General features: G+C 50.8%; 1 protein-coding gene across 14 annotated transcripts; it reads left to right on the top strand.

Moving 5' to 3' along the window:
* NOD2 (nucleotide binding oligomerization domain containing 2) lies at positions 1-25713 on the top strand. Of its 14 annotated transcripts, XR_012327883.1 has the most exons (13): positions 397-1730; positions 3585-3690; positions 7041-8856; positions 12732-12815; positions 13047-13130; positions 15401-15484; positions 17381-17464; positions 17983-18066; positions 19740-19823; positions 21077-21164; positions 21641-21728; positions 22954-23037; positions 24523-24540. XR_012327883.1 is itself a non-coding variant. In XM_019932492.3 (12 exons), the coding sequence occupies exons 2-12, from the start codon at positions 1272-1274 to the stop codon at positions 24593-24595; spliced, it is 3042 nt and encodes a 1013-aa protein (XP_019788051.1). In that variant the 5' UTR covers positions 1-384; positions 1264-1271; the 3' UTR covers positions 24596-25713. The 14 variants fall into 14 exon arrangements, 8 of the variants coding, with proteins under 8 accessions (XP_019788051.1, XP_019788055.1, XP_073651693.1 ...); XM_019932492.3 differs by lacking the exons at positions 21077-21164; positions 21641-21728 and adding an exon at positions 1-384 and having other exon boundaries at positions 1264-1730; positions 24523-25713; XR_012327882.1 differs by lacking the exon at positions 24523-24540 and having other exon boundaries at positions 22899-23009.
* Positions 25714-27358: the final 1645 nt, after the last annotated feature.

The raw sequence follows: 27358 nt of genomic DNA, 5'->3' as shown, positions 1-27358 counted from the left end.
GTGATGCCAGGATGAGTAAAACCCAGGCTTCCGCTTGGGCCAAGATGGGAGTTAGACGCATAAACAACCAATAGGAAATACACAGACTTTCCAAGCCCCTTGGCGTCTGCTCCTTTGAGTATCCTGGAATGTCCCGTTTTTGTAGAAAGAAGCTGGCGTTCCTCTTCTTTTTCCATGCCTGCCTCCTTTCACTTTCATTTTCTGCGGGCACTGCCCCAGCTCACAGCCCTAGATTCTGTGACTGTCGCAGAAGGGGCCCTGCTGAGAGATTTTCTCTGCCGCGTGGGGACACTCCCAGGGCCTGAAGCTCCGTGAGATCGCTTCCCCACAGATTCCCAGGACCCAGAGTCTGAAGGCTGAGCCCAGAGCAAGCCATCGACAGAGGTGACGGCACACAGTGTGTGGTGGAAGGGAGTGGGGAGGTGGTAAGGGCCTGGGCATTTGGGGAGGGGACAGTGGACTGGGGTCAGTACACCCATAAGCTTTGAAACGTCTTAGTTTGTACCATGAGTTTCGCTTCACCTGGGCTGGCATCTTTATAGCAATGTTCTGGGTCTGTCCCTGGCGGTAGCAGTGGGTTACCTACACAGACCTGGGCTTGGGCCCCTGTGGGGAACCCAAATATAAGGGAATTAAAGACACGTCTTCTGGAGTTGCACTGCTTGGGTTCAAATCCTAGCTCTACCCCCTCTACCTTGTACCCTTGTACAAGCCTCAGTTGTACTCAGTCCTCTCTGTGCCTCAGTTTCTTCACCTGTATAATGGGGCTGATCCTAGTACCCACTTCAGTGGTTGGGAGGGTTAATGAAAGCACTTGGAATAGTGCTTGGCACGTTGTATGTGGTTAATAAATGTTAGCCATTGTTGAAAAGAGAGCTGCGGTAGCCTGAATCCAACCAGCACGTAAGGGCCCTCTCATATGGCCTCAAAGAGAATTGATTGCCTGAGCCCTTGGGAGACATCGCTCCTAGTATTAACTCAAGCCTTTTAAAACTTCGTGAAGCAGGGACGAAGCATGGATGTGGGAGCCAGGGGCCTTGATTTAACTCCTGGCTGCTTCAGACCCTCTGTGGGAACTCAAGCCAGTTTCTTGCCTTCTCTGGGCCTCAGTTTGTACATCTCTACAATGGGGAGCTTGCATTGGTAATGTCTGAGGGTAGAACTGTGGCCGTCTTGGTCTCAGGGTGGGGCTGACTTGCCCTCTCCACTGCCGCCTGCCTGCTTCCTGAGAAGTCCTGCACTGGGCCTCGTTCTCCCCCACAGATTGTGAAATGTACACGCAGGACGCTTTCCAGGCACAGAGGAGCCAGCTGGTGGAGCTGCTGGTCTCGGGGTCCCTGGAGGGCTTTGAGAGCGTTCTGGACTGGCTGCTTTCCTGGGAAGTCCTCTCCTGGGAGGACTACGAGGGACTCAGCCTCTTGGGCCAGCCTGTCTCCCACTTGGCCAGGCGCCTCCTGGACACTGTCTGGAATAAGGGTGCTTGGGGCTGTGAACTACTCACTGCGGCTGTGCGGGAGACCCAGGCTGACAGACAGCCCCCCGAGCTTCCCGGCTGCTGGGAGCCCCACTCACCCCACCCAGCCCGTGACCTGCAGAGTCACCGGCCAGCCATCGTCAGGAGACTCCACGGCCACGTGGAGGGCGTGCTGGACCTGACACAGGCGCGGGGTTTCATCAGCCGGTACGAATGTGATGAAATCAGGCGGCCCATCTTCACGTCATCCCAGCGGGTAAGGCTCTCCCCTCTTTGCTCATCAGAATTCAAAGGAAAAGCGTGCTTAGTTACCGAGACTGGTTTGTGAAGTCGGCCCTGCGGGGAGACCTGGGTCATGGCGCTTCCCCTTTAAGGGGAGCCAAGCAGGAAAACGTTGTTCTGGATTTTTGGTATCATGCCACTTCTGACGAGAGGCAGCGTTATATGGTGGCGAGCATCTTGGATTCTGGAGTCAGGGCGACGCAGGCTCAAAGCCTGTGACTTTAGGCTTCTCTATGGAAACTCACCATCCTTCATCTCTCCTGTCTCGGATTCCTCATCTGTGAAACACAGATGGGAGCGTTCAATGAGGTGAGCTACGTGACTCTTAGCACGGTGTCTAGCACGGAGTAAGCACTCCTTAACATTACCGTTGGCTACTATCAATTCTGTTATCAGTGATATTCTGTACTTGTACACTTTTAATGCTGTCTGCTTTAAATGAATAGCTCAACAGATGATAAAAATTCATTAAATTAAACCTGTGTTTAATAATGAATATAGCATACTATGTACTAATATAGTTTAAATGCCCACATAGGATTTCTAATAGGAAATTGCATTAGATCATAGACGTTTGGAGTTGGGATAACTGCCTCTGAATGTGACATTCCACAAGAACAGAAGAGTGTCTTTTGGGTATTTTTGAAACTCTTTGTTTTATTTTCCCCCAAATAGTGAACCTCAGGCCTCCCATGATGCAGATGGAACAGTCATTAACACCACACTTTATGGATTGGGAAATTTGAGTCCCAGAAAAGTGGTTTGAAAAAGCCCACAGTAGGGGCTTCCCTGGCGCAGTGGTTGAGAGTCCACCTGCCGATGCCGGGGACACGGGTTCGTGCCCCGGTCCGGGAAGATCCCACATGCTGCGGAGCGGCTGCGCCCGTGAGCCATGGCTGCTGAGCCTGTGCGTCCGGAGCCTGTGCTCCGCAAGGGGAGGGGCCACAGCGGTGAGAGACCCGCGTACCGCTAAAAAAAAAAAAAACAAAAAAAAACCAAAAACTCACAGTAGTTCATGAGAGGGCCAGTGCTGGACACAGTGCTTTGACTAATTCATTCACCATTAATTTATTCATCCAGAATCTATTTTGATGCCTACTACGTGCCAGGCTCTGTCTTAAAGCTTATTGTGTTGAGAGCCTTGTACGTGGTAGGCACTCAAGAAATACTTGTTGAAGAAATAATGAATTATTGGATGAATGAACTGGAATTACATTGCAGTGTTAGGGTGGGCTGGGTTGGGGGACTTTCTAGTTACCGTTTTTGTCTATTTTTTAAAATACGTATTTGGTGTCCACGTGAGTTTAGGTAAGCCTGGTTGAGACTGATGGAATAAGTCTGTTCAAGGCTGGTTTAAAGTATTTGTAGTATTTATGTTCAAGTATTTATAGAGCAGACATGTTCTGGTCCTCTCTCACTAGTGCACCTGAAACCTACAATTGTACCCTGAGCACTAGCTCCTTGAGGCTGGCCCTGGAGGGATTATAGAGACTCAATGAAATCACCTCTTATGCAAGTGATTTACATCTTCCAGAATTGTTTTTCCTATCCTCTATAGGGTTATGGCTCTTTTTTCCCCCTATTTTCGGTTATTCACTCTTTCAGTGGGTCCTGAGTGGGAACCAGATTGGATGTGTATATTCAACTGTTCATTTCACTACCCGATACTGTACTGACTTCTTTAAATTCATCTTGTTTAGGGATGTCTTTCTGGCCTTTTATTGTGGTGGGAGAGAGATGCCCATGGTATTGTCGTAATCAGTAGAAACCTTCCCACACTTCTCCATCCGCCCTTCTGGAGAAATAATGACTTTTGCTTTCCCCACAGGCAAGAAGGCTCCTTGATCTTGCCACAGTGAAGGCGAATGGGTTGGCTGCCTTCCTTCTACAATGTGTTCAGGAATTACCTGTCCCGTTGGCCCTGCCTTTTGAAGGTATATATGTGTTCTTCTCAGTTCTTCAGAAAGGGAGAGAAAGACTTTCAGATTCGTGCTTAAGAGCAAAAACTCCAGCATGAGACTTGTCAGAATCCCACTTACTGGCTGTGCAAACCCCCCTAAGACTCAGTTTCCTCATTTTAAGGGCAGCATCACCACTGTCTCACTGGGCTATTGGGAGGATTAACTGGATTAATGTGTGTAGTATTAGGGCTTGCTTTTATTTCTTCCTGCACTGCGGAGTGACCACTGGAGGTACCTTGTCCTGAGAGCTAATACAGCTGTTCCTTTCTAGCCATACTCTTGTATTGGAAAGATGCGGGTACACTTTTTAATGGCTGGTATCCCTTGATCTCTGCAGTTTAGCTACTCATCATCAGAAACTCAGGAGCCAAATGGATTTAGATAATGTGATATCTCTCATTTCACATGGTCACCGACCCAGTTCAGGAATGGGAGAGGCTTGGACGGCCCAGCTCGAACATCCTAGGCATCCTGCCAGGTGCTTAATTTACGATGTCTGTCCTTGGCAACAAACTTGAGAAGTAGGTGTTGTTTTTTCCACTTTACAGATGTGGAAACGGGGACAGGGAGATTGAGTGACAAGGTAGGGGAGGATGGATCTGGTTTTAGGCCGTCTGCACCTACACTTCCTCTTTTCCTGGGAGAAGAGCTTGTCGGTTGTAAAGAGAGGATGCAAGCCTCGTGTGTCTTATTCCCACATTGCCGTCAGGAAGCCTCATGAGCACCCAGGGTCCCTGAACTGTGCCTGGAGCTGATGGATGGATTTATCACCCTGGGCCCTGCCCTCTGGGCAGTGAGCATGCTTGTGGGAAGGATGTCGGAAGCCTGTGCTTGGCACCTGGCTGTGCGCCCTCTCACCTGAGAACAGAACACAGACGTCGGTTTGTGACGGGGATGCTGCCCAGAGCGTGGTACCTGGCTTGACCCTTGGTTAATGTTTAATGTTGATATCATCAAGCACAGCTGGCTCTTCACGCATTGTAACACTGTGCCATGGTGCCAGATTCCCCAGGGTGACGATTCCAAAAGTGATGACCGACATGTGTTTGTTTTTCAAATGAGAGATATAGGGGCTTCCCTGGTGGCGCAGTGGTTGAGAGTCTGCCTGCCGATGCGGGGGACACGGGTTCGTGCCCCGGTCCAGGAAGATCCCACATGCCGCGGAGCGGCTGGGTCCGTGAGCCATGGCCGCTGGGCCTGCGCGTCCGGAGCCTGTGCTCCGCAAAGGGAGAGGCCACAGCCCGCGTACTGAAAAAAAAAAAAAAAAAATGAGAGATACATTTTTTTTTCCTGGAGAATTTTGATAGCAGCTGGAAAACCTGCATGGGAAATCAGAGTGTTGAGAAAATATGTATATTTCGGTCTCCGTTCAGTGCTCCTAGTTTATCCAGATGGCGTTAAGAGCAATGACAGGGACTTCCCTGGTGGTCCAGTGGTTAAGACTCCACACTCTAAATGCAGGGGACCTGGGTTTGATCCCTGGTCAGGGAACTAGATGTCACGTGCCACAACTAAGAGCCTGCATGCTGCAGCTAAAAGATCCCACATGCTGCAACTAAAGATCCCGCATGTGGCAATGAAGATCCCGCTTGCCACAGCTAAGACCTGGCACAGCCAAACAAACAAGTAAGTAAGTAAGTAAATAAATAAATAAATATTTTTTTTTAAAAAAAAGCAATGACAATCATCAGCTTTGGGAACAGAACAGGAAGCACAATCACAAGGTGTGTCCTTTGGACGATCATAAGTACAGCTTCAGTGTGCTCAGAGCGCTCTGTGAGAATTACCTGTTAGTCTTTGAGCTGAGAACAAATGGGTCAGTACCTGGTTGGGGGCAGTGAGGCTGTGATGCTCTGAGGTCCCACTGCCCTGGGATTCTGGACCATAATTTCCCCATTTCCTATAAAAAGAACTAACCCCTGACACAGGGAGTGTTTTGCTCATGCTGGTATTAGGATGATAAAGGAAAAACAGCAGCTCTGTGGACACATCCTAGACATGAGAATTTTTATTGCAGAGGGTTGTATGAGGAGGATGGGGAAGTGTATATTTATCAGGGAACCTTGTCTAAGTCCTTGCCTGGAGCATCCCAGCGACCCTGACACAATCCAGTGCTAGCTCCACCCACGTAATCCAGGATACTCTTCCCATCTCAAGGTCTTTAGTTTAATCACATCTGTCTAGTCCCTTTTGCAAGTAATTTAACATTCACAGATCCTGAGGATTAAGATGTGGGCCACTGTTGTGCCTATCATACCCAATAATAATAATGATAATCAACACCATTTTGTGAGAGTTAACCATATGTCAACATTCTTCTAAACTCTATTTTATCTCATTTCTTTCTAAAACAATCCTTCAAGGTGTGAATTGTCTCCAATTTTAGAGATAAGAATACTGAAGCCAGAAAGGATGAGAGGCTTGCCCAAGCTGATGGTGGACCCAGATTTCTTTCTTTCTTTTTTTTTTTTTAGATTTATTTATTTATTTTTGGCTGCATCGGGTCTTAGTTGCGGCATGCGGGATCTTCGTTGAGGCATGCGGGATCTTTCGTTGCGGTGCATGGCCTTCTCTCTAGTTGTGGCACACAGGCTCCAGAGTGCGTGGACTCTGTAGTTTGCCGCACCCAGGCTCTCTGGCTGAGGCGTGCGAGCTCAGTAGTTGTGGCGCGGGCTTAGTTGCCCTGCTGCATGTGCAATCTTAGTTCCCTGACTAGGGATCGAACCCGCGTTCCCTGCATTGGAAGGCGGATTCTTTACCACTGGACCACCAGGGAAGTCCCTGGCCCCGGATTTCAAACTTAGGTGTATCTGACTTCAGAAACCGGGCTCCTAAGCCCGGTTTGTTTGCCTTTAGAAAGAACAACTGAGGCTGAGTGGTGAGGGGACTTGTCTAAAGCTCCTGAACCAATATGGTGGGACAGGCATCAGAATGTGGGTCTTCTGACCCCAACCTGGTGCTCCTTCTAACCTTCTACAGCTCTTTCCAATGTCAGTAATAATAATGGTGCTAGGCAATGTCTTTTGACCACTTTGTGTGGGACGCTGAACAAAGAACCGCCATGCGTGATCGTCACTGGGCCATGGTTTCTTACATGGGTCCCTATCCCTGTAAGGTAGGAACCACTGCTTCTCCCATTTCACAGGGGAGAAAACTGAGTCTTGGGAAGATTACGTGACCAACCTCGAAGTCCCTAGCTTGTGAGTGGAGAGCCAGGATGAGCACCGCCCGTGTGCCACATCCCATTCCCCCAGGCAGCCCACCCTCTGGTCAGGTCCCATCTTCATCATGGTGCCACCTCATTTGTTTCTTCTGTCTTCCAGATGCCGCCTGTAAGAGGTACCTGTCCAAGCTGAGGACCATGGTATCGGCTCAGTCTCGCTTCCTGAGCACCTACGATGGGACAGAGAGCCTTTGCCTGGAGGAAATATATACAGAGAATGTTCTAGAGATCCGGACGGAGGCGGGCATGGCAGGGCCTCTGCAGCAGAGTCCCGCCACCCTGGGCCTGGAGGAGCTTTTCAGCACCCGCGGCCACCTCAACGAAGACGCGGACACTGTGCTGGTGGTGGGCGAGGCGGGCAGCGGCAAGAGCACGCTTCTGCAGCAGCTGCACCTGCTCTGGGCTTCAGGGAGGGCCTTCCAGGAATTTATCTTCGTCTTCCCATTCAGCTGCCGGCAGCTGCAGTGCCTGGCGAAACCGCTGTCGGTGTGGACACTGCTCTTTGAACACTGCTGTTGGCCCGACCTTGGCCAGCAGGACGTCTTCCAGGTCCTCCTCGACCACCCCGAGCGCATCCTCTTAACCTTCGACGGCTTTGACGAGTTCAGGTTCAGATTCACGGATCGAGACCGTCACTGCTGTCCGACCGCCCCCACGTCTGTCCAGAGTCTGCTCTTCAACCTTCTGCAGGGCAACCTGCTAAAGAATGCCCGCAAGGTGTTGACCAGCCGTCCGGATGCGGTGTCGGCGAGCCTCAGGAAGCACGTGCGCACGGAGCTCAACCTCAAGGGCTTCTCGGAAGAGGGCATCGAACTGTACCTGAGGAAGCGCCATCGCGAGCCTGGGGAGGCCGAGCGCCTCATCTGCTGCCTCAGAGCCACCTCGGCCCTGCACAGTCTGTGCCACCTGCCCGTCTTCTCCTGGATGGTGTCCAAATGCCACCGGGAACTGTTGCTGCAGGGCGGGGTGTCCCCGAAGACCACCACAGATATGTACCTGCTCATCCTGCAGCACTTCCTGCTGCATGCCTCCCCGCCAGACTCAGCTGCCCATGGGCTGGGAGCTGGCCTGCTTCGGGGCAGTCTCCTGACCCTCCTGCACCTCGGCCGCCTGGCTCTGTGGGGCTTGGGCACGTGCTGCTACGTGTTTTCCCCCAGGCAGCTGCAGGCAGCACACGTCGACAGTGAGGAGGTTTCTCTTGGCTTCCTGGTGCGTGCCAAGACGGTCGTGCCTGGGAGTACAGCCCCCCTGGAATTCCTGCACATCACTTTCCAGTGCTTCTTTGCTGCATTCTACCTCGCTCTCAGTGCCGACACGCCGCCATCCTCGCTCAGACATCTCTTCAACTGTCACGGGCCTGGCTGCTCGCCGCTGGCCGGGGTGCTGTCCAAACTGCGCATGCGGGATTCCGGGTGCAAAGAAGGCAGCGTGGCCGCTTTGCTGCAGGGGGCCGAGCCGCACAATCTCCAGATCACAGCGGCCTTCCTGGCGGGGCTGTTGTCCCAGGAGCACCGGGGCCTGCTGGCCGAGTGCCAGGTGTTCGAGAAGGCCCTGCTCTGGCGCCAGGCCTGCACCCGGCGGTGTCTGGCCCGCAGCCTCCGCAAGCACTTTCGCTCCATCCCACCAGCCGTGCCGGGCGAGGCCAAGAGCGTGCATGCCATGCCCAGCTTCATCTGGCTCATCCGGAGCCTGTATGAGATGCAGGAGGAGCGGCTGGCGCGGGAGGCTGTGCGTAGGCTGGACGTCGGGCATCTCAAGCTGACGTTCTGCAGCGTGGGCCCGGCCGAGTGTGCTGCCCTGGCCTTTGTGCTGCGGCACCTCCGGCAGCCTGTGGCCCTGCAGCTGGACCACAACTCTGTGGGCGACATGGGCGTGGAGCAGCTGCTGCCTTGCCTCGGCGTCTGCAAGGCTCTTTAGTGAGTGTTGCTGGGCGATGCTGGCTGGGCACAGGGGGAATGCCACCATCAGGGTGCAGGTAGGGGAGCCCCGTGCTGGGAGCCAGGAATCCAGACCCAGCCCCAGGCCCTGCCACCCCTTTGGTGCAACCCCAGCCGAGTCCCCTCCCCAGTCTGGGCCTTAGTTTCGACTTATGATAGCGATAGTCATAATTCATGAAATGGTCCACGTGCCAGGCACTGTGTTACGCTCTTCCCAGAAATACCTCCTTTAATCCCCATGACCACCCTGGGCTATAGGCAGGGACATTATTTTCCCCATTATCCTCAATTAGAGGCTCTGAGAAATGAGGTAACTTGTCCAGGGTCACATAGGAGATGGCAGAGCTAGGATTCACAAATCACATCTTTCTGGTTACCAGTCTCTGCTCTCCACAAGCAACCTGTGTGTGGACGGGCTTCAGAGGCACCAGGGCAACCTTTAAGTCACAGGCAAAGTTGGGTGTAATATGTGTAGGAACCACCTCCAAATCAAAGGTGACTTGCACCCCATGAGAGATTTTATTTTACCTTTTAAAATGTATTTTATTTTTAATTGACATATAGTTGATTTACAATAGTGTATCAGTTTCAGGTGTACAGCAAAGTGATTCAGTTATACATATATATGTCTATGTCTATATATTTTTTCTATTCTCTTCCATCATAGATTGTTACAAGATATTGAATATAGTTCCCTGTGGCATACAGTAAATCCTTGTCGTTTATCTATTTTATATATGGTAGGGTACATCTGTTAATCCCATAGTCCCATGAGAGTCTTTAAAATCCCAATGAGATGGAAATTTCGAGACCCAAGAGATAGAACGTGGCCACAGGGTTTCACCTGCTTTTTTATTCCTTATGTAGTGCAGAGATTTGGGCCTGGCCCTTACCGCTCTCAGCCCCTGTCTGAAGGTGTGAGCTTTCCCATGTTTCTGCCCCAGCCCCCGTGGGCCTCTCTTCACATCTTGGGCCGGATGAGGGCAGAGGGTGTGCCCAGGTCAGGTGGCCAGCATGCTGCAGGCTCCCCAGCTTCCCTTCCAGCCTTCCTGCTCCCTGCTTTAAACCTCTGAGAATGCAAAAGTTATAGCTTTAACTTGAAATTGACTCACAGCCTCTCCAGGGCTTTTGGTCTACCCCAGGTGACCTTAGATTGACCCTGAGCAAAGAAGAAACCTCTCCTTGACTTTATCAGGGTGACCTACCTTCTCTGGGCCAAAGCAGCGAGATTTTTTTTTTCTGCACGGAGCCAAACACATGGATCTCTACTAGAAACTGTGTGGTGGCCTTTGTTATCAGGACCGTGGTCATAGATTTATAAATACAATGCAATAATAATGTAATATATAACATATCATAGAGAGTTAATATGTATATGGTACATAGTTAATGTATGTGATAAACATGTGTATATAGGGAGGAAGCTGATTTGGATGACTTGAGGAGAGTTTAATGAAGGGACAGCTTACAAAAGCTTGGGCAGGAGTTAGGAAGAGCAGGTAGCGATGGTGCAGGGTCCTGGGGCCGCTGACAGTGGGGATGGGGTAGGGACAGGGCTGTTGGCCTTCTTAGACCTGAAGGGGTGGGGGATGGGAGGAGTGGCTCTTGGCCGAGAGGAGCAAGCCCAGAGGTCTGTCTGGAAGGACCGAGGCTGCAGCAGCCTGGAAGGGCGAGAGCTGGGGGTAAACCCTGGCCTTCCTGTCCTCCCCACTGTCGCCTTGACCCACAGGGAGCTGGAGCAGGGTGTCCGCGATGTAGTCCACTGGAATCAGCTCCCCACCGAGAGCCAGGCAGAGAAGGGGGAGAGTGGATCTGGCCGGGTCGACGGAAGATGGCAGCCCAATACCCTCGTTCCCCAGGAAGTAGGAATCATGATATATTCACTCAGGAATTTCGAGACCTGTCTGTGGGAGCTGTTCTGATAGAAATACGAATGTGTGTTTTTCTGGATTATGGACCTCCAAAGTAGTTCTCCCAAGGGTCCTTGAACCCCAGGGGGTCAGGAACCTCTGGTCTGGATAATCCTCATAGATGGATCCCTAGAATGAGTGGCGCCCCTTCTCCTGGGCTGGGAAGGCCCACGTGACTGCCACGGTGTGTGGAAGGGTTGGGTGGAGGCTGGGGCCCTGCCTCGATTTTCAGAGAAAGACCAGGATGGTCTGGTTCTAACGCTCAGACCGGAGTGTGCAGAGGGACTTGTGGAAATGCAGATTCTTGGGCCTGTTCCCAGTGGTTTCCATTCTGTAGGTCTGAGGTGAGGGCCCTGGAATCTAGGTTTTTAACTCAGTGATTCTGCTACAAGCGGTTCAGAGGCCACACTGTGAAGACTGCTGCTCTGTGGGAACCAGGCTGATTTTCCACTGACAGTGAAAGTCCCTGACCAAGTTCCACCGAGATTTACCCCCCATACACTTGGTATTGAAACCGCCATTGCTACAGGGGAGGGGCAGAAACCATGAGGTTGCTGCGTGGGCATTTCCTGTGTGTGACAGAGAAAGAGACAGACAGAGACAGATAGTGAATGAGGGAGCGGGGCAGAGGGACAGAGGGAAAGAGACAGAGACAGGGAGGGCAGGCGGGAAGGGGGGAAGAGAGAGAAAGGGAAAGAGAGAGAGAGGTTTCTCTCCCACAGTGCCAAGCTGCATCTCTCCCACTTGGAGCTGTTTCCATGCCAACCAAAGCCCTCAGGCTTCAAGAAGCCCCATACACAAAGTGCCCCAATGCGTGTAGGTTTCCTTAGACCCCGGTTCTGACTCTAGGGCGATGGCTTTCGAAGTTTTTTGACTGTGACCCACAGCGAGAGAGGGTGTGAGCAAGCACACGGGCGTGTCAGGTTGAAATTTCACAAAATGACTTATTAACCGTGATACACTCTGCTCTCTTTTTCCTTTCTCTTCTTTTTCCAATTTAAAAATGCTGCTCTAAACCTTCTGGGTTGATTTTGTGATCCACCAATGCATGAATCTGACGTTAAGAGCCCAGAGCAGGCCGGAAGGGAGAGGCTGTACAACGGCATCGTTTAGAGTGGCCTTTGGAGCCAGAAAACCTAGGCAGCAATCCTTTAGGTGCTGTGCAACCTTAGTGAAGGCGCTTCACTTGCTGGGCCTCAGTTTCCTTCTCCCTGGTGGACAGAATAGTACCTACTTCATTAAAGATTAAAGAAGAAAAAAAAATGAACAAAAACAAAAACAAAAGGTTAAAGAAGATTAAATATTGTTACTATTGGGAAGGGCTCCACACGTGCCAGTGATCATATTACAGGTAGCTTTTACTATGTGCCAGGTGCGCACAGGGCTTCATGTGCGCTATCTCTTTAAATCCTCACCAAGAGCCCAGTGAGGTCGGCATTACCATCCTTCCTTTTCTACAGATAAAGGGACCAGCAGATAGCTAGTAAGTGGCTGCCAGGATCAGAACTTCCTTTGAGGGACTCCAGAGAGCTTGAGGTGTTAACCTTTAAGTCAGGGCCTCCCAAGTTGGCCTGAAGATGCAGAATCATGGGCACGGTTATTAAAATACACAGGTCCCTGAGCCCCTCCCCACGCTTGCAGACTCACCAGCTCCAGGGGAGGGGCCCGAGAGTCTGTTTTATTTATTTGTCTATTTATCTATTTGCGTGGGCTCTGGGTCCCCACTTCCGAAGCCCCCCACCCTACAGAGTGAGTGACGTCAGCACCCTGGCCAGGCGTGGGGGAGTCTCCACTTTTCCGGGGTGCTCTTTCCTTGCGGCGTTTCCCAGAAGCACAGGTGCTGGTACTTCTGGCTTGAGCAAAGGTCTCTTTTGGGGTTTTGTTCGTTTTTTCCCCTCTCTCATCGGCTCTGTTTTCAAATTTATTTATTTTGTCTTTTTTCAGCTTGCGAGATAACAACGTCTCAGACCGAGGCATCTGCAAGCTCACTGAACATGCTGTTCGCTGTGAGCAGCTGCAGAAGTTAGCGTAAGTCAGGCTGGGCCGTGGACGTTTGGCCCCGTGTCCCCAGCCTCACTCCAGGCCATGCCGCCTGGGCAACAGCTGTGAGCAAGGGACAGGCTGGGACAGGGACGTTTGCGTGGCCGGAGGGCACAGGGGACTCCTGTCTTGAGGGACCCGGCTACCCGGGCTTTGGGTGGCCGCTATCCACTGTGCCTCATCTCATCTCCATGTCTCTTCTCTCTCGGAACTTTCCAGTCTTTTCAACAACAAATTGACCGACGGCTGTGCACACTCCATGGCCAAGCTCCTCGCATGCAAGCAGAATTTCTTGGCTTTGAGGTGAGCCTGGGGCTTCCCTACCCCTGGAGACTGTTTCTCATCCCCACAACTGAATCAGTTTGGTCTGGTCTCGACTTATAATGGGGCGTGTGATCTCCTCGCTGAATACAGGGGCAGTGTCTCGTTGTGAGCAGGGTTTCACTAGTGCTGTGACCGCCCCAGCAAACTCCGGACCAATTCCGCTGAGGCTTCCTGCCCTTTGACCTTTATCTCCCAGGACTGAAGAGGGTTTCCAGGACCTTTTTCTTCCCTGTGTCTAAGAGTGTCACTAGCTCTCGGGTGCCCGAGTTCCCTGATGTACATTGAGCACGTGCTTGGCAGGGGGCGGAATGCAGCCGTCACTTGTCACCACAGCGAGGCAGCCAGTTGCCAAAAAGTTCTCAGAAGGTCCTTTTACTGCTTGGGGGGGTGCAGTCTGGGAAGTCTGCGTTTCTGCTGCTCCCAGCCCTCTCGGCCTCAACTGGAGTCTCTCTCCCATCTGACACTGTTGTGTCGCCCCTCCAGCTAGTCCCTCGGTTGGCCTGGCTTCTCTTTCTCTCTGGGATATTCTTGCCTCCTGGATTTATGAGGCAGTAAAAGAAGACAAAGTGAGGAGTTGCCTCCATCCCTTCTTTCTACCTGCTGGGCTGGGTTTAGGGATAGGAGCTGCCATTTTGAAATTGTTGACTCCGTCTCAGGCAGGGCTGCTGAGGCCAACACCGGAGGTGTCATTCTGTACCAAGGACTCTCTTTTGCTGCCACCACCTGCTCCTCCCAACTCTGGAACCCGAGAGCAGCTGTGGCCAGAGCTGGGCTGGCCCAACCTCCAGGGAGGGCTGTAGGGTAGCAGAAAGGTGGTGCACCCAGAACTTGAGACCTGTGTTTTTGGTCAATGTAGCATCATAGTTGAGAGCACAGGGCTCTGGAGCCAGACCAACCAAGGTTTGGGTCCAGCATCCCTGAGATTTGAATTCTCATTAGCTGTGTGACCTTGGGTCAGCCCACTATCGCTGTGTCTCTGTTTTCCCTTCTCTAAAATGGAGATAATGGTTATAGCTACCTCATAGGTTGTTGTGATGATTAAGCGAGTTAACATACGTCAAAAGCTGGCACAATATAGTGAGTGCTTTCTATAGGGAGCTTAGTGCCTGAAAGATGGTGGGTAAATCACGTAAGTTCTCAGCACGTTTATTCTGTTCGTCCAGTGCTCCCAGGAGGGATTAGATGTGCAACACATTTACTGGGGAAAATGCCTATAAGGGAAAATCGGGGAAGAAAGCTGGGGGAGGCTGGGAGAGCTGGCCGACTGCAGTGTAGGTCTGACCCTGAGTGAGGGAGAGAGGGAAGGAAGGAGGGGTGGGAGGAAGCATCTTAGACCCCAGTGCAGATCGGGGAGAGGACAGAAGGCTGTTGGGGAGTCCTCCAGCCAGTGTGCCCAGCAGAGAAGTCTCAGGTCTTCCAGTCCTTGGCTGGGAGCAGCCTGTTGGAAACAGGCCTTGGTGCAGAGGGGACGTCGGACTTCCCAGCACGGCAGCTGGGGCCTTTCGTTACCCAGGAAGCTCAGAGGTTTGAAAGGCTGCCACACCCCTTCCGGAAGGGAATAATAATACCTGCCCTACAGGATTGTTGCCAGCCAGAGTGGCTTAAAGTGTATGAAAGTGTTTTGAAAGATGAAACTGTATTATTATTCCAGGAAGCCTCGAGCTGTGGGTGAGAGTTCTGGGAACCTCCCTGAAACTCTCTGAGGTGTCTGGATTTTGCTGAAACCCCCTCCTTGGCCCCTGCCCGAAGGCTTAGCAGGATCCCTTTCTTTCTTTCAGCCACCTTGGCCCGCTCCAGGCCCTTTCCAAACAGGTGGAGGCTACCGGGCAGCCACAATGAATCTGGGAAGGCTGCAGGGGGGAGGCAGGGTCTAGCGAGGAGAGAGTGGAACAGTGAGTCACCCTTGCTCCCTGGGGGAAGCCTCCTTCCTGGGCGGCTGCCTGTTGTGGTTCCTGCTCAAACCTGTCCCATTGCTTTGCAAAACAGGCCCTTCCACTCCTTTCCCTTTGCTGGTGGAAAATGAAGTCCGCAGGAGCCTTGAGGGAGCTCCCCCGGCGTGAACAGCACGCACTGCGTCTGCCCAGCTGGAACTGGAGGGCTGGTTCCTGCATCCTGCAGAGAAGTCCTCAAAGCTTTCTTCCCTGCTTCTCTGTCCAGGCCACACTTCCCCCACCAGACCCCGGTCTCGGGGCACTAATGGTCCTCCCATCCTGCTCTCTTTCTCAGCCTCCTCTGTCTTTTCCTTCCAGGCTGGGGAACAACCACATCACAGCCGCGGGAGCCGAGGTGCTGGCCCAGGGGCTCAGAGCCAATGCCTCCCTGCAGTTCCTGGGGTAGGTGGGATTCTGGGGCGGAGGGGCTCGTGAGGATTCAGGGGCAGACGAAGCCAAAAGGCCCCAGAGGCTGCCCAGGCTGCAGTGGGGAGGGCGAGGCACGGAGAGCGTGGGCGGCCCTAGGCTGCCTCTGCCTTGCTTCGAGCTCAATAAACAGGAAGTTCAGGATGTCAGGGTTGGGGGAGGGCAGAGCCCATGAGCGGTGGCAGGAAGTCCTCGAGGGTGCTAGGGCTGTGCTTCTCACCTTTGTCTATGGGTTGGAACCACTTGGGAGGTCCTGAAGAATGCCACTGCCTGCCCCAGACCAATTAAATGAAATATCCAGATACAAGGTCCAGGAATCAGTAATTTTAAAAAGCTCCCCAGATGATGCGCAGCCTGGGGTGAGAGCCAAGGAGAGAGAAGGAAGTGGGGAAGTTCGGACACTGGACCCAGGATGGGAGGGGCTGCACCAAGTCCTGCAGAGCCCTTGCCACCTGTAGGGTCATGCCAGGCCTGCCAGGGAGGGGAGAGGGGTCAGACGCAGGCAGGGAGGGCAGTCCTGCAGACCTCAGGGCCCCTGAGTGGGGCTTCCTCTGTTTGCTGGGCAGAGCGATACCCTCCAGTGTTGTACCTGTACAGTTCCCTGCAGCCCCTCTCCTGTCCTATCTTCTCCTGGTGTAAACTAGGATCCATTTGATAATAACTGCGGGCTTTAGAACCCAAGACTGTAGGAAGAGAGAATGACCTTAGAGCTGGGTGTTCCAACCCATTTTATAGGCAGGCAAGTTGCCCTCCAGCTCGGTTTGAGCCCCGAGTGGGACCGCGTTGCTGGAGACATCAGCACCTTTTCCAGGATGCATTGGTAGCAGCACAGAGTCTAGGAAAGGGTGGCCACGGCCCCACCGAGTTCCTTCCTGCTTGAGATCACATCTTGCACATCGGGGGATGTTTATCTTTCAACACGTTATTTATTAAGGTACCTGTCTGGGCCTGGCCCTGTGCTAAACTCCCAAACACTATCATATGATACAAACTGTTCTGTAGCTTGCATTTTGTTTTTCTTGTAGGCATTTTTCTCATGTGACATGATCTCATTTTTTAAAGAACAGCTGCCTCAGTATTCTGGTGGATGTCGTGATGCGTTTAGCTGGTTGCATGTCGATGCACACTTTAGCTTGTTTGCAGGGTTTTTGCTATTACAGTGTCACATCCCCGGAGCACAGAGCGGTGCTGGCACAGGGCCGGAGCTCAATAACTATTCACCTAATGAGTGAAAGTGCAGTGAAAATCTCAGGGCCACTGTCTCTGCTCACGTGGGCACCTACAGGTCCAGCCTAACTTCCCACACGTAAAATAGCCAGGTCCCAAGGTGTGACCGGGGCTTCACCTTTGAAAAGGGGTGTGTCCAAATTAGGGTGTGTCTGAGGTGTATGAGCCAAAAGGTGGAGTTAGATGCCGTGAAGGGCCTGGGGATGTGAAGAAGGAGGAAGAAATGAAGAGCTGGCTTGTGGAAGAACAGTTAGCCTTGTTCTGGGTGGTCCCAGAGGTAGTTAGGGACTCGTGGGTGGCAGTTAGCACAAGCACATCTGATCTAATGTCAGGAAAAAATATCACAACCATGAATTGGCATTGAGAATGAGTTCCTCGTCCCTGAGGGTGTACACTGGGTGGGTCTCTAACTATCTTGTTTGTAAGCCTGATTTAAAGAAGCTAAAGAAACCTGAGTGAAGTTTGGCCATCCCTCCAAAAATGGAGGCAAGTTCACTTTGCTGGGACCTAGGAGTCCCCCTGAGACCTTTCTGGGATTGGGTGGTCCTGCCCCTCTGATTGGGGCCATAGAGAGGAAAGGCACATGTCTAGAACACATGGCGGGTTCTCACTGACACTGTCTGTTGGCTCTGTTGGACTTTTCAGGCTCTGGGGCAACAAGGTGGGCGACAGGGGAGCCCAGGCGCTGGCTGAAGCCTTGGGTGATCACCGGAGCTTGAGGTGGCTCAGGTATGCCTCAGTGTTTGTCCTGAAATTGTCATGGGGGAGCCAATAGGAGGAGGGAGGCGCTTGGGCCAGTTCTGAAGACCTTTGAACTTCATTTTTAGCCCCCTGTATTAGATAATTGGATGATAAAGAAAAACCACTAGATTTGGAATCAGGACACTTGAGTCTTTCTGGGTGACTTTGGGTCACTTCTCCTCTCGGGGGTCTTGATTCCCTATCTGTACACTGAAGGTCTTGGGCTAGATCAGATACACTTTAGCTCAAGGGCCAACTCCAGTCTGTTAGTGGGGGCTGCCCAGTACACTATGTTGGGAAGGATTCTATAGCTACTTCTGGGCTTAATGAAAAAGAGCACTGTAATCAATTAGTGATGTCTGGCACTGTAATCAATTAGTGATGTCTGACACGGAGCAGACTAGGACATGGGGCAATGTGTGCCATGCATTTTGCACTTCATGGGTTCTCTTATCTCTGAGGTCCCTCCCTGCTCTGACATATTTTTGTTCCTTGATTACATCCAGCCTGGTGGGGAACGACATTGGCAGTGTGGGCGCTCAAGCCTTAGCATTGATGTTGGAAAAGAACATGGCCCTGGAAGAACTCTGGTGAGTTTAGGAGATTCATTGCTCTAGAGAGGCAGACATCAGCCTTTCTTCATTCTCTGGCCTCCTCTGTGGAAGCCATTGTGTGTGTAAGACAAAGGTGGATGACTGAATGATTGGGTGATTGTGTTTGTCTTTGTCCTGGGTGACATGAAGCTTATAGAGCCTGGCATATAGGTGCTAATTCTTTTCATTTAATTATATTGATTGGTTTGTTGGTTTGTTTACTGCCTCCCTGGGGCATAATGGTTAAGAGAACAGACTCTGGAATCCAGCCAGCTGACCTTCAAGGCCTGCTGTGATCTTAGGCAAGTTAAGTAACAATCTCTGAATCTTAAGTTTCTTACCTGTAAAATGAGAGTATGGATGCTTTCCACTATAAAACACTTTTGTAAGAATTAAATGAGGTAATGCTTGTGAGGAGCGTAGTACAGTGTCTGGAGTGTGTGTAAGCACTCCATAAATGTGAAACTGTAGTAGTGACAGTATTTCTACTACTCTCGCTGCTGCTGCTGCTCCAATGACTGCTGTTTTGTCTTTTCGAGGTGAATGTGAGTGCCTAAGGACACTGGATATTAAAGTCAGGGTCACGTGCAAGGTGGAGTGGAGTTTGGCGGAAGTTAAAAGATGAACCATGAATCCTATTTATCCTGATTCCAAGCTTTCCATCCTTTAGCTGCCACTTGTCTAGCCTTCTTCTGACATATTCTGGGCAGTTCCAAATTATATCAGGGAGATAAAATGCTGAATGTTTGATTTTTCCGGGAAGCATAAAGGCACTGAAACCTATGAGCATGGCCACAAGATGAATATTGCCAATGGGCCTTGCAGGGCCCACTAGCAGGGCCCAGGGCTCACTAGCACTGCCAGTGTACCATTGAGTATATCCTGATTGGAATTTCTTGTTAGAGGAGTGCCTCACTGTGAGTGTCTCGGTTATGACTGCATTAGGCTGCAAGTGATGGAATACCTTTATTTACAGTGGCTTAAACTTGTAAAGGATTGATGTTTTCATGTACATGCAGTTTGGAGGTAGGCAGCATAGGGCTGGTATGGCAGCTACATGAGGTCAGCAGGGGTCTGGACTCTATCTCTCTAATCCTTCACATCCTTAGCGTGCGGTTTCATCCTCATGGTTGGTTTCCTCATGGTCACAAGGTGGCTGCTGCAGCACCCACAGCACTCCTTCTGCAGTCCAGGTTCAGTCTCTATATCCAGGAAGGGCAAAAGGCTGGGTCTCTCCCCTTTAAAGAACATTCCCAGAGGTCCCATCTGTCAGTTTCTCCTTATGTGTTGGTGGCCATGTGGATGTCACTTGGCCAACCCTGGCTGCAGTGGAGAGCAGGAAACATAGTTTTTCCACCAAGCACATGGCTGCTCCCAATGACGTTAGCCTTCCATTAATGAGAAAGAAAGGGAAAATGGGTATTGAGTCACTGGGACATGAGGGAACTTCTTATGTGAAGAAGCCCTGGGGCAAATTCTCTCCCAAAGATGTCCCAGGAATTGAGAACCCTCATACCCTGCTTGGCCTGTTCTTACTTTACTGGTAAATGTGGGTTTTCAGATGTTGGATATTCTTAATTGAGGGGGGCACATGCATTCATTTTTATTGGCGTCATCTTCCATAATAAACATTACCATATCAACTGGGTTTTCTCCCTTGTTCTTGCCAGCCTGGAGGAGAACCATGTCCAGGATGAAGGTGTGTGCTGTCTCGCGAAAGGACTGGAGAAAAATTCAAGTTTGAAAGTCCTGAAGTAAGGAACCTGTAAGCAGGAGCTGGGCCAGTAATGACTGGCCCTGGGAGGGGGTGTTTCTGAATCAGAGATCTGGGAGGCTTCCCAACCTGGCTAACTCACAGGAGGTGGCCCGGTAGAAAACTGCTGTTTTTTCTGCGTTCCCCCAATCCCAGGCAGGGGTTCCAGTGTACATTGTCTACTTGGGAGGTAGTCCCCGCAAACACTGGTGAGAGGGTAGTGAAATGAGGCCGGGGAGGGACAGTAACCAAAAGAAGGTGTGTTATCAAGCCGGTTATCCCTGGGGACCTCTGGGGTACAATGCTGTGGGCGAGAGGCAGCGGGGGTGTTTGTCCACCAGCTGCTGTCCTTCACATATTGAAGTGTGCCTGTGGAGATATTCGTTTTCTGGCACCTCTGGCTTGCCCCGAACATGGCTGACCATGCTCCTGGGGTCAGCAGAAAGGCCTCAGGCAGAGAATGGGGGTCTTCCCGGCAAGCAGCCCTCAGAGGTAGAGGTGAGAGCTGAGGCAATATGGGTGGGTTGCCCACAGCATCCGCTATAGTGACTTACAGGCTGGGCCCTTCCCCCCCTCCAGGGGTCCTCTCTGACTCAGGCTGGAGAATTCTGATGGTCATGCCCAGTGGCTCCTCTTGGTGTGTTATGCAGGCAGGCATGCTTGCTTTTACTCATGTGTGCGTTCATCCATTTATGTACTGATGCAAGAAATGTTTCTGGAGCACCCAGTCCGTGCCAGGCTCTGTTTGAGGCACTGAGGATAGAGTGGTAAAAAGGCCCCTGCTCACATAGCTCTTAAATTTGAACAGGAGAGACAGATGATGAACAAGTAAACAAATGAGACCATTTCTGTTAGTAATAAGTGCTCTCAAGAAAATTCCAGAGAGAGATGACAGGGAGTGACTGGAGAGGGTAGGGGAGTTGCTGCTGGGTAAGGCCTCTCTAGGAAGGTGACATCTGAGTTGAAACCTGAATAACAAGAAGGTTCCCGCCATGCTGAGGTCTTAGGGACGTGCAATCCAGGTGGGCAGAACAGCAAGTACAAAGGCCCTGTGGCAGAAACGAGCTTGGTGGTTTTGAGAACAGAAGGAGGGCCTGTGAGCTTGGACTGTAGTGGATGGTGGAGTGGGAAGGAGCTGGCCACAGCAGCCTCAGAGCTCTGGGAAAGATTCGGGAGTTTATTCTAAGGACATTGAGAAGGCTTCGGAGGGTTTTAATGAGGGCAGTCATGTGATCTGATTTATATCATCCAAAGATCGTGCTTACTGCTTTGTGCAGAACAGGTGGAAGGAGGGTAAGATGGAAGCAGGGAGACCAGCCAGGAGGCTCTTGCACCCTTCCAGGTGAGAGATGGAAAGTGGATCAGGCTGAGGGCAGTGGAGGAAGCTGGTGAAAGGGGATGGCAGCTCATGGAGGTCCTGCGGGTCCAGAGCTGGAGGGCTGGGCAGCAGTGGTGTCGCCGGGGAGGTGATCAGGGGACCACTAGAGGCGCACTCAGTGGTCAGGGACCCATGCCACAAGGAGAGGGATGGCGGGTATGAGCAGGGGCCCAGCCAGTGGTCACCACAGGCTTGTGGAATGGTGCTCTCTGAGGCTGGCGTCACACCAGCCATGGTGCCAAAGGTCTCATTTCCCAGGTATGTCAGGGTACCAGCAGATGGCCCTTTTTGCTAGAGGAGACTGGCCTCTGCCCTGGCAAGCGTGGCCCGGGGAAAACACTCACCTTCCGAGACCAGCAGACAGCTGCAGCCGGGAGAACGTCTGCTTTGCTGCCAACCCGCGATCCACTCTGGCAACACTTGTTTGTGTTGCTTCACAGGGGCTAGGAAGTTGCCAAGTGTTTGGGGAAAACACTTCCACTCGTCACAGGGATGAAGCTCGGGCTCGGAGGCCCTGGTGAAGCTTGGGTCTGTATGCGCTGGGATCCCAGGCTTTGCACGCAGGGCGGCTCTTGGCAATACCTGGTTTATTATCGACCGTGTGCGGATGAGGCGCATTTGTCCTCCCTCACTGTCATAGACTTACCCCACTCGAACCCCACAGATGCCAGGCAGTGGGAGCCGCCGATGTCCCACGCTGCTCTGTCGAGCGTCTTATAATTCAGCACCACTGAACTGTATCCTCCTCCACTGTTTCCCCATAAAAATCAAGCTTCTCACATATCCTAAAAAAGAAAAGCAAAGCTTACATCCTTCTTCCAGACGTGGTCTGTGCCAGGCCTTGGTTAAGACTGCAGGCTCTGGAGCCTGACAGCTGGGGTTTGGGCCCCAGCTCCACCATTACCAGCCGTTCCCACTTGGATTTGTGCCTCAGTTGCCTCAAGTATAAATGGGGTAAAAACTGAACCCTCCACATAGGGTTCTGAGCGTGAGCCCAGGTGATGTAGGTTATGACGTGGCACATAGTAAGAGCTCTAAAAATATCGCCTGCTGTTATTTTTAGCACTGCCTTAGGGTCAGCTTCTCCGAAGTTCCTGAAATTGTTGAGGGGGAAGCCAGGTAGTGGAGATTATAGAAGGCCAGCTGTGAGCAAAAGAGCAGTGTGGGGACCACTTGGCTCTCCCCCTGCTGTCCCTGACTGTATACCATCTTCCCTCCCCATTTCCAACCTCATATTTTCTTTAGTCTGTGTCCTTGTGCCCCCAAGGCTCTTAAATGACAATATTTCTGTTCATCGATTATTTTCTATCAGTTAAGTACAGTGCCCAGTGCTTTAGAATATGCCATTCTTAGTTTAATTCTTGTACTCCATGAGGTGGGTACTCTTCTAGGTCCTTTTTACAGATGAGGAAATTGGGACTCATCTGCTTGAGATCAAAAAGGGAGTAGCGTAAGGTGGATTTGAACCCAGGAGGTCTGGCACTAAAATGCACGTACTTAACCACCATGCTCCTTCCTAAGGGAGCAGGTACTTAATACTCATCTGGTGAATGGAGGAGAGAGGGGTGCATTTCACTTTGGGCATTGAGCCTTTGCGGATGAGCTCACTGGGAATCTCTGGCAGGAGAGGGACATGCTGAGGGGGCAGGTGGGCTTCAGGAGGCTGGCCGGCTCCCAAAGCCTCCTTTAATTAAACAGGCTGAAGAAGACAAGCAAGCATCCTCAGAGCTCACCACTCCATCTTCCTCTCCAGGCTGTCTAACAACGGCATCACCTCCCTTGGGGCAGAAGCCCTCCTGCAGGCCCTTGAAAAGAATGACACCATCCTGGAAGTCTGGTAAGGCCCCTGGGCAGGCCTCTTTAACCTCCCTCAGTTTTCCAATCTATAAATTGGGGTGAAGGGAGAGAGAAACTTGAGAATTTCTAAGATCCCTTATGACCCTGACATTTAGTCCCATTCTGCATGTGATGGGTCTGGTTCCCTGGGAAAGATGTCATCATGTTTCTAAGCTGGGACCAACTCTCTCATTTTTAAATCATGAGCGTTTATTCAGGAATGTCTCTGTTCTAGGCAATCGTGTGGGATTTGGGGTGTGGTTGAAGAGGGAAACAGAGAAAAGAACTCAGCCCTTGCCTTCCCTGGGTATCCCATCTGCCTTCACAGGTCAATGCTCTTGTATTAGACCCTCTGCCGTTCTGGGCGGCTGTTACACAGGATGGGAGCTGTTGGCCAGTGTTTCCAAGTCTTATACGTAATGAAAAGCCATGTTCCTTTATGTATTTGAAAAGAGCAGTGCGTCACAACTTCAAAGATTTCTCCTTCTTCTTTCCCCCTGGATAAATACAGATTTATCACTCAGACTATAGGTAGAAAGGTTTCTCCTGATTTAACATGTTATGAGTGAATGACACTATATATGTTTCAGGCACTGGGCTAGAAACCAATATCTTAAAATGAGGACATTCCCTATAAAAATCCATCTTTCAGGGGTTTCTCAAAAAAAGCTGGCCACTCTGGAACTCCATTTAGAATGCCAGTAGTTAAGCAGAGTAGAGGACAGGCTGACCCCACTCAGCTGGGCAGACCGGCTCAGGCTGACCCGAAAACCCACCATGCCGATTGGCTTGGGCCAGGCCCCCTCGGCTGCTGTATATTACATGCCTCATTCCTGAAAGCTCGTGAACCCTGCTTTCCATATGCAGATTTGTCCCTCCCTCAAAAAGCACATCAAGGCAGTAGCAACTGTAGCTATCAAATGATGAAGTTAAAAATAAAGACTTGTAAAAATCTGTCCTACGATGGAGAGATATTTCCTTTCTGTGCGATTGTGTAATCCCTGTAGCCTGTGAGGTCCTCGGGTCCTGGGTAGAGCGTGGGCTTTATTTTTTTCTTAAACCATTGCACAGTTCTGAGAAATGTCACATTCTGTGTCCGGGGGGAGCAAGCTAGCATCAGGTTGATATTTTAAGGGTTCTGGTGTTATTGGCAGAGCTTGGGAGGACATTGGGATTTGCTCATTGCATTCTTGACAGATTCTGCTGTTGCCTTAAAAAGAATGGCCAGCCTTGGGAGTCAGGGCTGGCTGGGCCCAGTGTGGACTCTGCAGGGCCATGAAGGCTTGTTAAATCGTGCACAGTGATTCATGAGCCATCCTGGCTGACAGAAGGTGAAACCTGCATAGACTTCTCTCCCAGGAGAGCTGCAGCTGGGCCGGAGGGCCAGGCCATCCAGGCATGAGTTCATAAAGCGGCAGCTTCCCGGTTGAAAACACTGCTCTGGTCCTGGTCTTATTCAAACCTCTCTTTGCTTTATCCCCTTCAGGCTCCGAGGAAACACTTTCTCTCCAGAGGAAACTGAGAAGCTCAGCCACAGGGACACCAGACTCTTGCTTTGATGTCTCCAGGTCAACGTTCATCTCAGTTTGTTTGGGAGCAGGCTGTGGGTTTGGATCCCAGAAACGGGATGACGTCTGACAGCAGTCCACTCAGATGGAACCTGGTCCTGCCCAGGGCCAGCCCAATAGGTCACCTTTGTCCTGGCAGAGGAAGGCGCATCAGTGCCCCGCAGAGCAGACTTTCCCAAAGCCTATTTTTCCTGTCAGTTCTTCCCAAGATTCAATCCTGGGATGTAGAAGAGGGGCAGCCCCCCTCTACATGATGGGGCTGGTCTCGGGCCAACCTGACACGGGTCAGAGGAGCCACGGATGCCACTGCGTGCTTATTGGTGCAGAGAGCTCCACGTGAGGAGGGGTATTCAGGAAGCAACTTTCTGCTGTGTTTCAACTCATGGTCACCCATTAGGTTGTTCTCTATGCCTAGTTCCTCCACTCATCCTGGACCCCTGTACATGGCGCTTCCTCTGCGGTTGAGGACTCAGAATACTGGCGTTCTCATCTTTGCTCCTTCTGTTACACCCCAGCCCTCCTCCCGCCCTCCCACTCCGCTCAACGCCCCACACATCCTGGATGGGAAGGGCTTCAATTTACCCTGCTCTCCTCTGGTACTTAAGACATTTTTGAGAGGGGACACATGACAGCCATGTGTTCCTCAAGACATTCTAGATTTTCAAGAAAAATATGACCACACTACAGCTGGTATCACACCTGGACCTTTATTTCCAGTGAAATCAATTACTTTTCAGTTAAACCTTTGGAAACCACTCCCCATCCAAATGCAGCTTTTTAAAATTAATCTGGGCCAGAAGTTTGAACAGCCCCACTCTGATGCCTGTGAACTGAACTCTGGAAGCAGACTTCCAAAATATATTCATAAAAGACCGTTCAGTTTTATATGTGCCAGAATGCTTTAGGATATAAAGTTATGGATCAAAAGTTTACAGGGCAAAATCAAAGGCCCTTCCTTATAAAGCAAATGTTTATTCTGAATTTTTCAAAATGATGCATGTTGAAGCTTTTCTAAACTGTCAGGTGCTGTGCAAGTGTTATTATTTTAAACACTGTTATCTGTGAAAAACTGGTTAATATTTATAAACCACTTGGTTTTTTTCTCCCAAGTTTATGTTTTTATAAAAAAAATAGGGCCATGAATTTTATGCCGCACATAATCACAGAGGAGAAAACTATTGAGTCACCGAAGCTATCTTTGTTGAGACCAAACATTTAAAAATATTCCTGAACATCGTCAAATATTAAAGCACAATTTTCTACTTGAAGGGGGGAAACATGATGTTTCAACCAGAGAGTTGGTTGCTTAAGGCACAAGCAGGTTTTAGAAATAGGCTTGCAATCAAAACACATTTGGCTTTGGTTTAGAAAAGTCTAATCCAGCATGAACTTTAGGCTGCGGCAAATGTGAGAAATGCGAGAAGGACCCCTGGGCCTCCCTCCATTCTCTCCAAGTCGCTCCGGGAGTCTCTAACAGGAGAAGATTTGGGAACAGTTCTCCTCGGCAAGCAGCCTCCTGAGTGGGCCTTGGCGAAATAATTCTTAGCTGCATTTAATTAGCAAGGACTCACGTGGCCGCTCATCAAGGTGAAATCTGCTTCCTTGAATGGTTTCGTGTGTTGGTTTCTGGTTGGTTAAATGTTGTGACATCTCCCTGGGCCCTTGCCCAGGGAGAGCATGTGTGTGGGTTCTCTTTGTTTGTTCGTTTTAGTTTATTTTACTGATGCATGGTTGATTTACAATGTTGTGTTAATTTCTGCTATATAGCAAAATGATTCAGTTACATATATAGGTATATATTCTTTTGCATTATGGTTTATCACAGGATATTGAAATAGTTCCTTGTGCTGTACAGTAGGACCTTGTTGCTTATCCATTCTATAGATCTTATGTCTGCTCACCCCAACCTCCCACTCCATCCCTGCCCCACCACCCCTCCCCCTTGGCAACCACAAGTCTCTATGTCTGTTTCTTTTTTCTTTCTTTTTTTTTTTTTGCAGTACGCGGGCCTCTCACTGTTGTGGCCTCTCCCGTTGCGGAGCACAGGCTCCGGACGCGCAGGCTCAGTGGCCATGGCTCACGGGCCCAGCCGCTCCGCGGCTTGTGGGATCCTCCCAGACCGGGGCACAAACCCACGTCCCCTGCATCGGCAGGCAGACTCTCAACCACTGTGCCACCAGGGAAGCCCTGTGAGTCTGTTTCTGTTTCATAGATAAGTTCATTTGTGTCCTATTCTAGATTCCACATATAACTGATATCATATGGTATTTATCTTTCTTCACTTAGTATGATAATCCCTAGGTCCATCCATGTTGCTGCAGATGGCATTATTTCATTCTTTTTCATGGTTGAGTAATATTCCATTGCATATGTATGTGTGTATATATATACTGTATCTTGTTTATCCACTCATCTGTTGACGGACATTTAGGTTGTTTCCATGTCTTGGCTATTATAAACAATGATGCTATGAACATAGGGGTGGGTTCTCTTTGTTGGTGGCATCAGGTTCTGTCTGGACCATTCTTTCAAATAGAGAAGATCAGGAGGAAGATGGGGGGGGTGCTGCTTTCTCAGAGGAGTAGACAGAGCAGCCTGTTTGCATGGCACGATCTTGCATTGCAAATTCATCTGAACAGAACAGACACCAGCCCTGTCATCAAGGCACTGGTGGGGAGGGCAGAGGGAGAGGCAGGCAGAAAACAAGTAAACTTGAAAATATATAAAATAAGGTCCACTGTGGCAGGTGCTAGG

Source organism: Tursiops truncatus, chromosome 19, assembly GCF_011762595.2.
Source record: "Tursiops truncatus isolate mTurTru1 chromosome 19, mTurTru1.mat.Y, whole genome shotgun sequence".
NCBI lineage: Eukaryota > Metazoa > Chordata > Mammalia > Artiodactyla > Delphinidae > Tursiops > Tursiops truncatus.
This window is presented reverse-complemented; position numbering and strand designations above follow the sequence as displayed.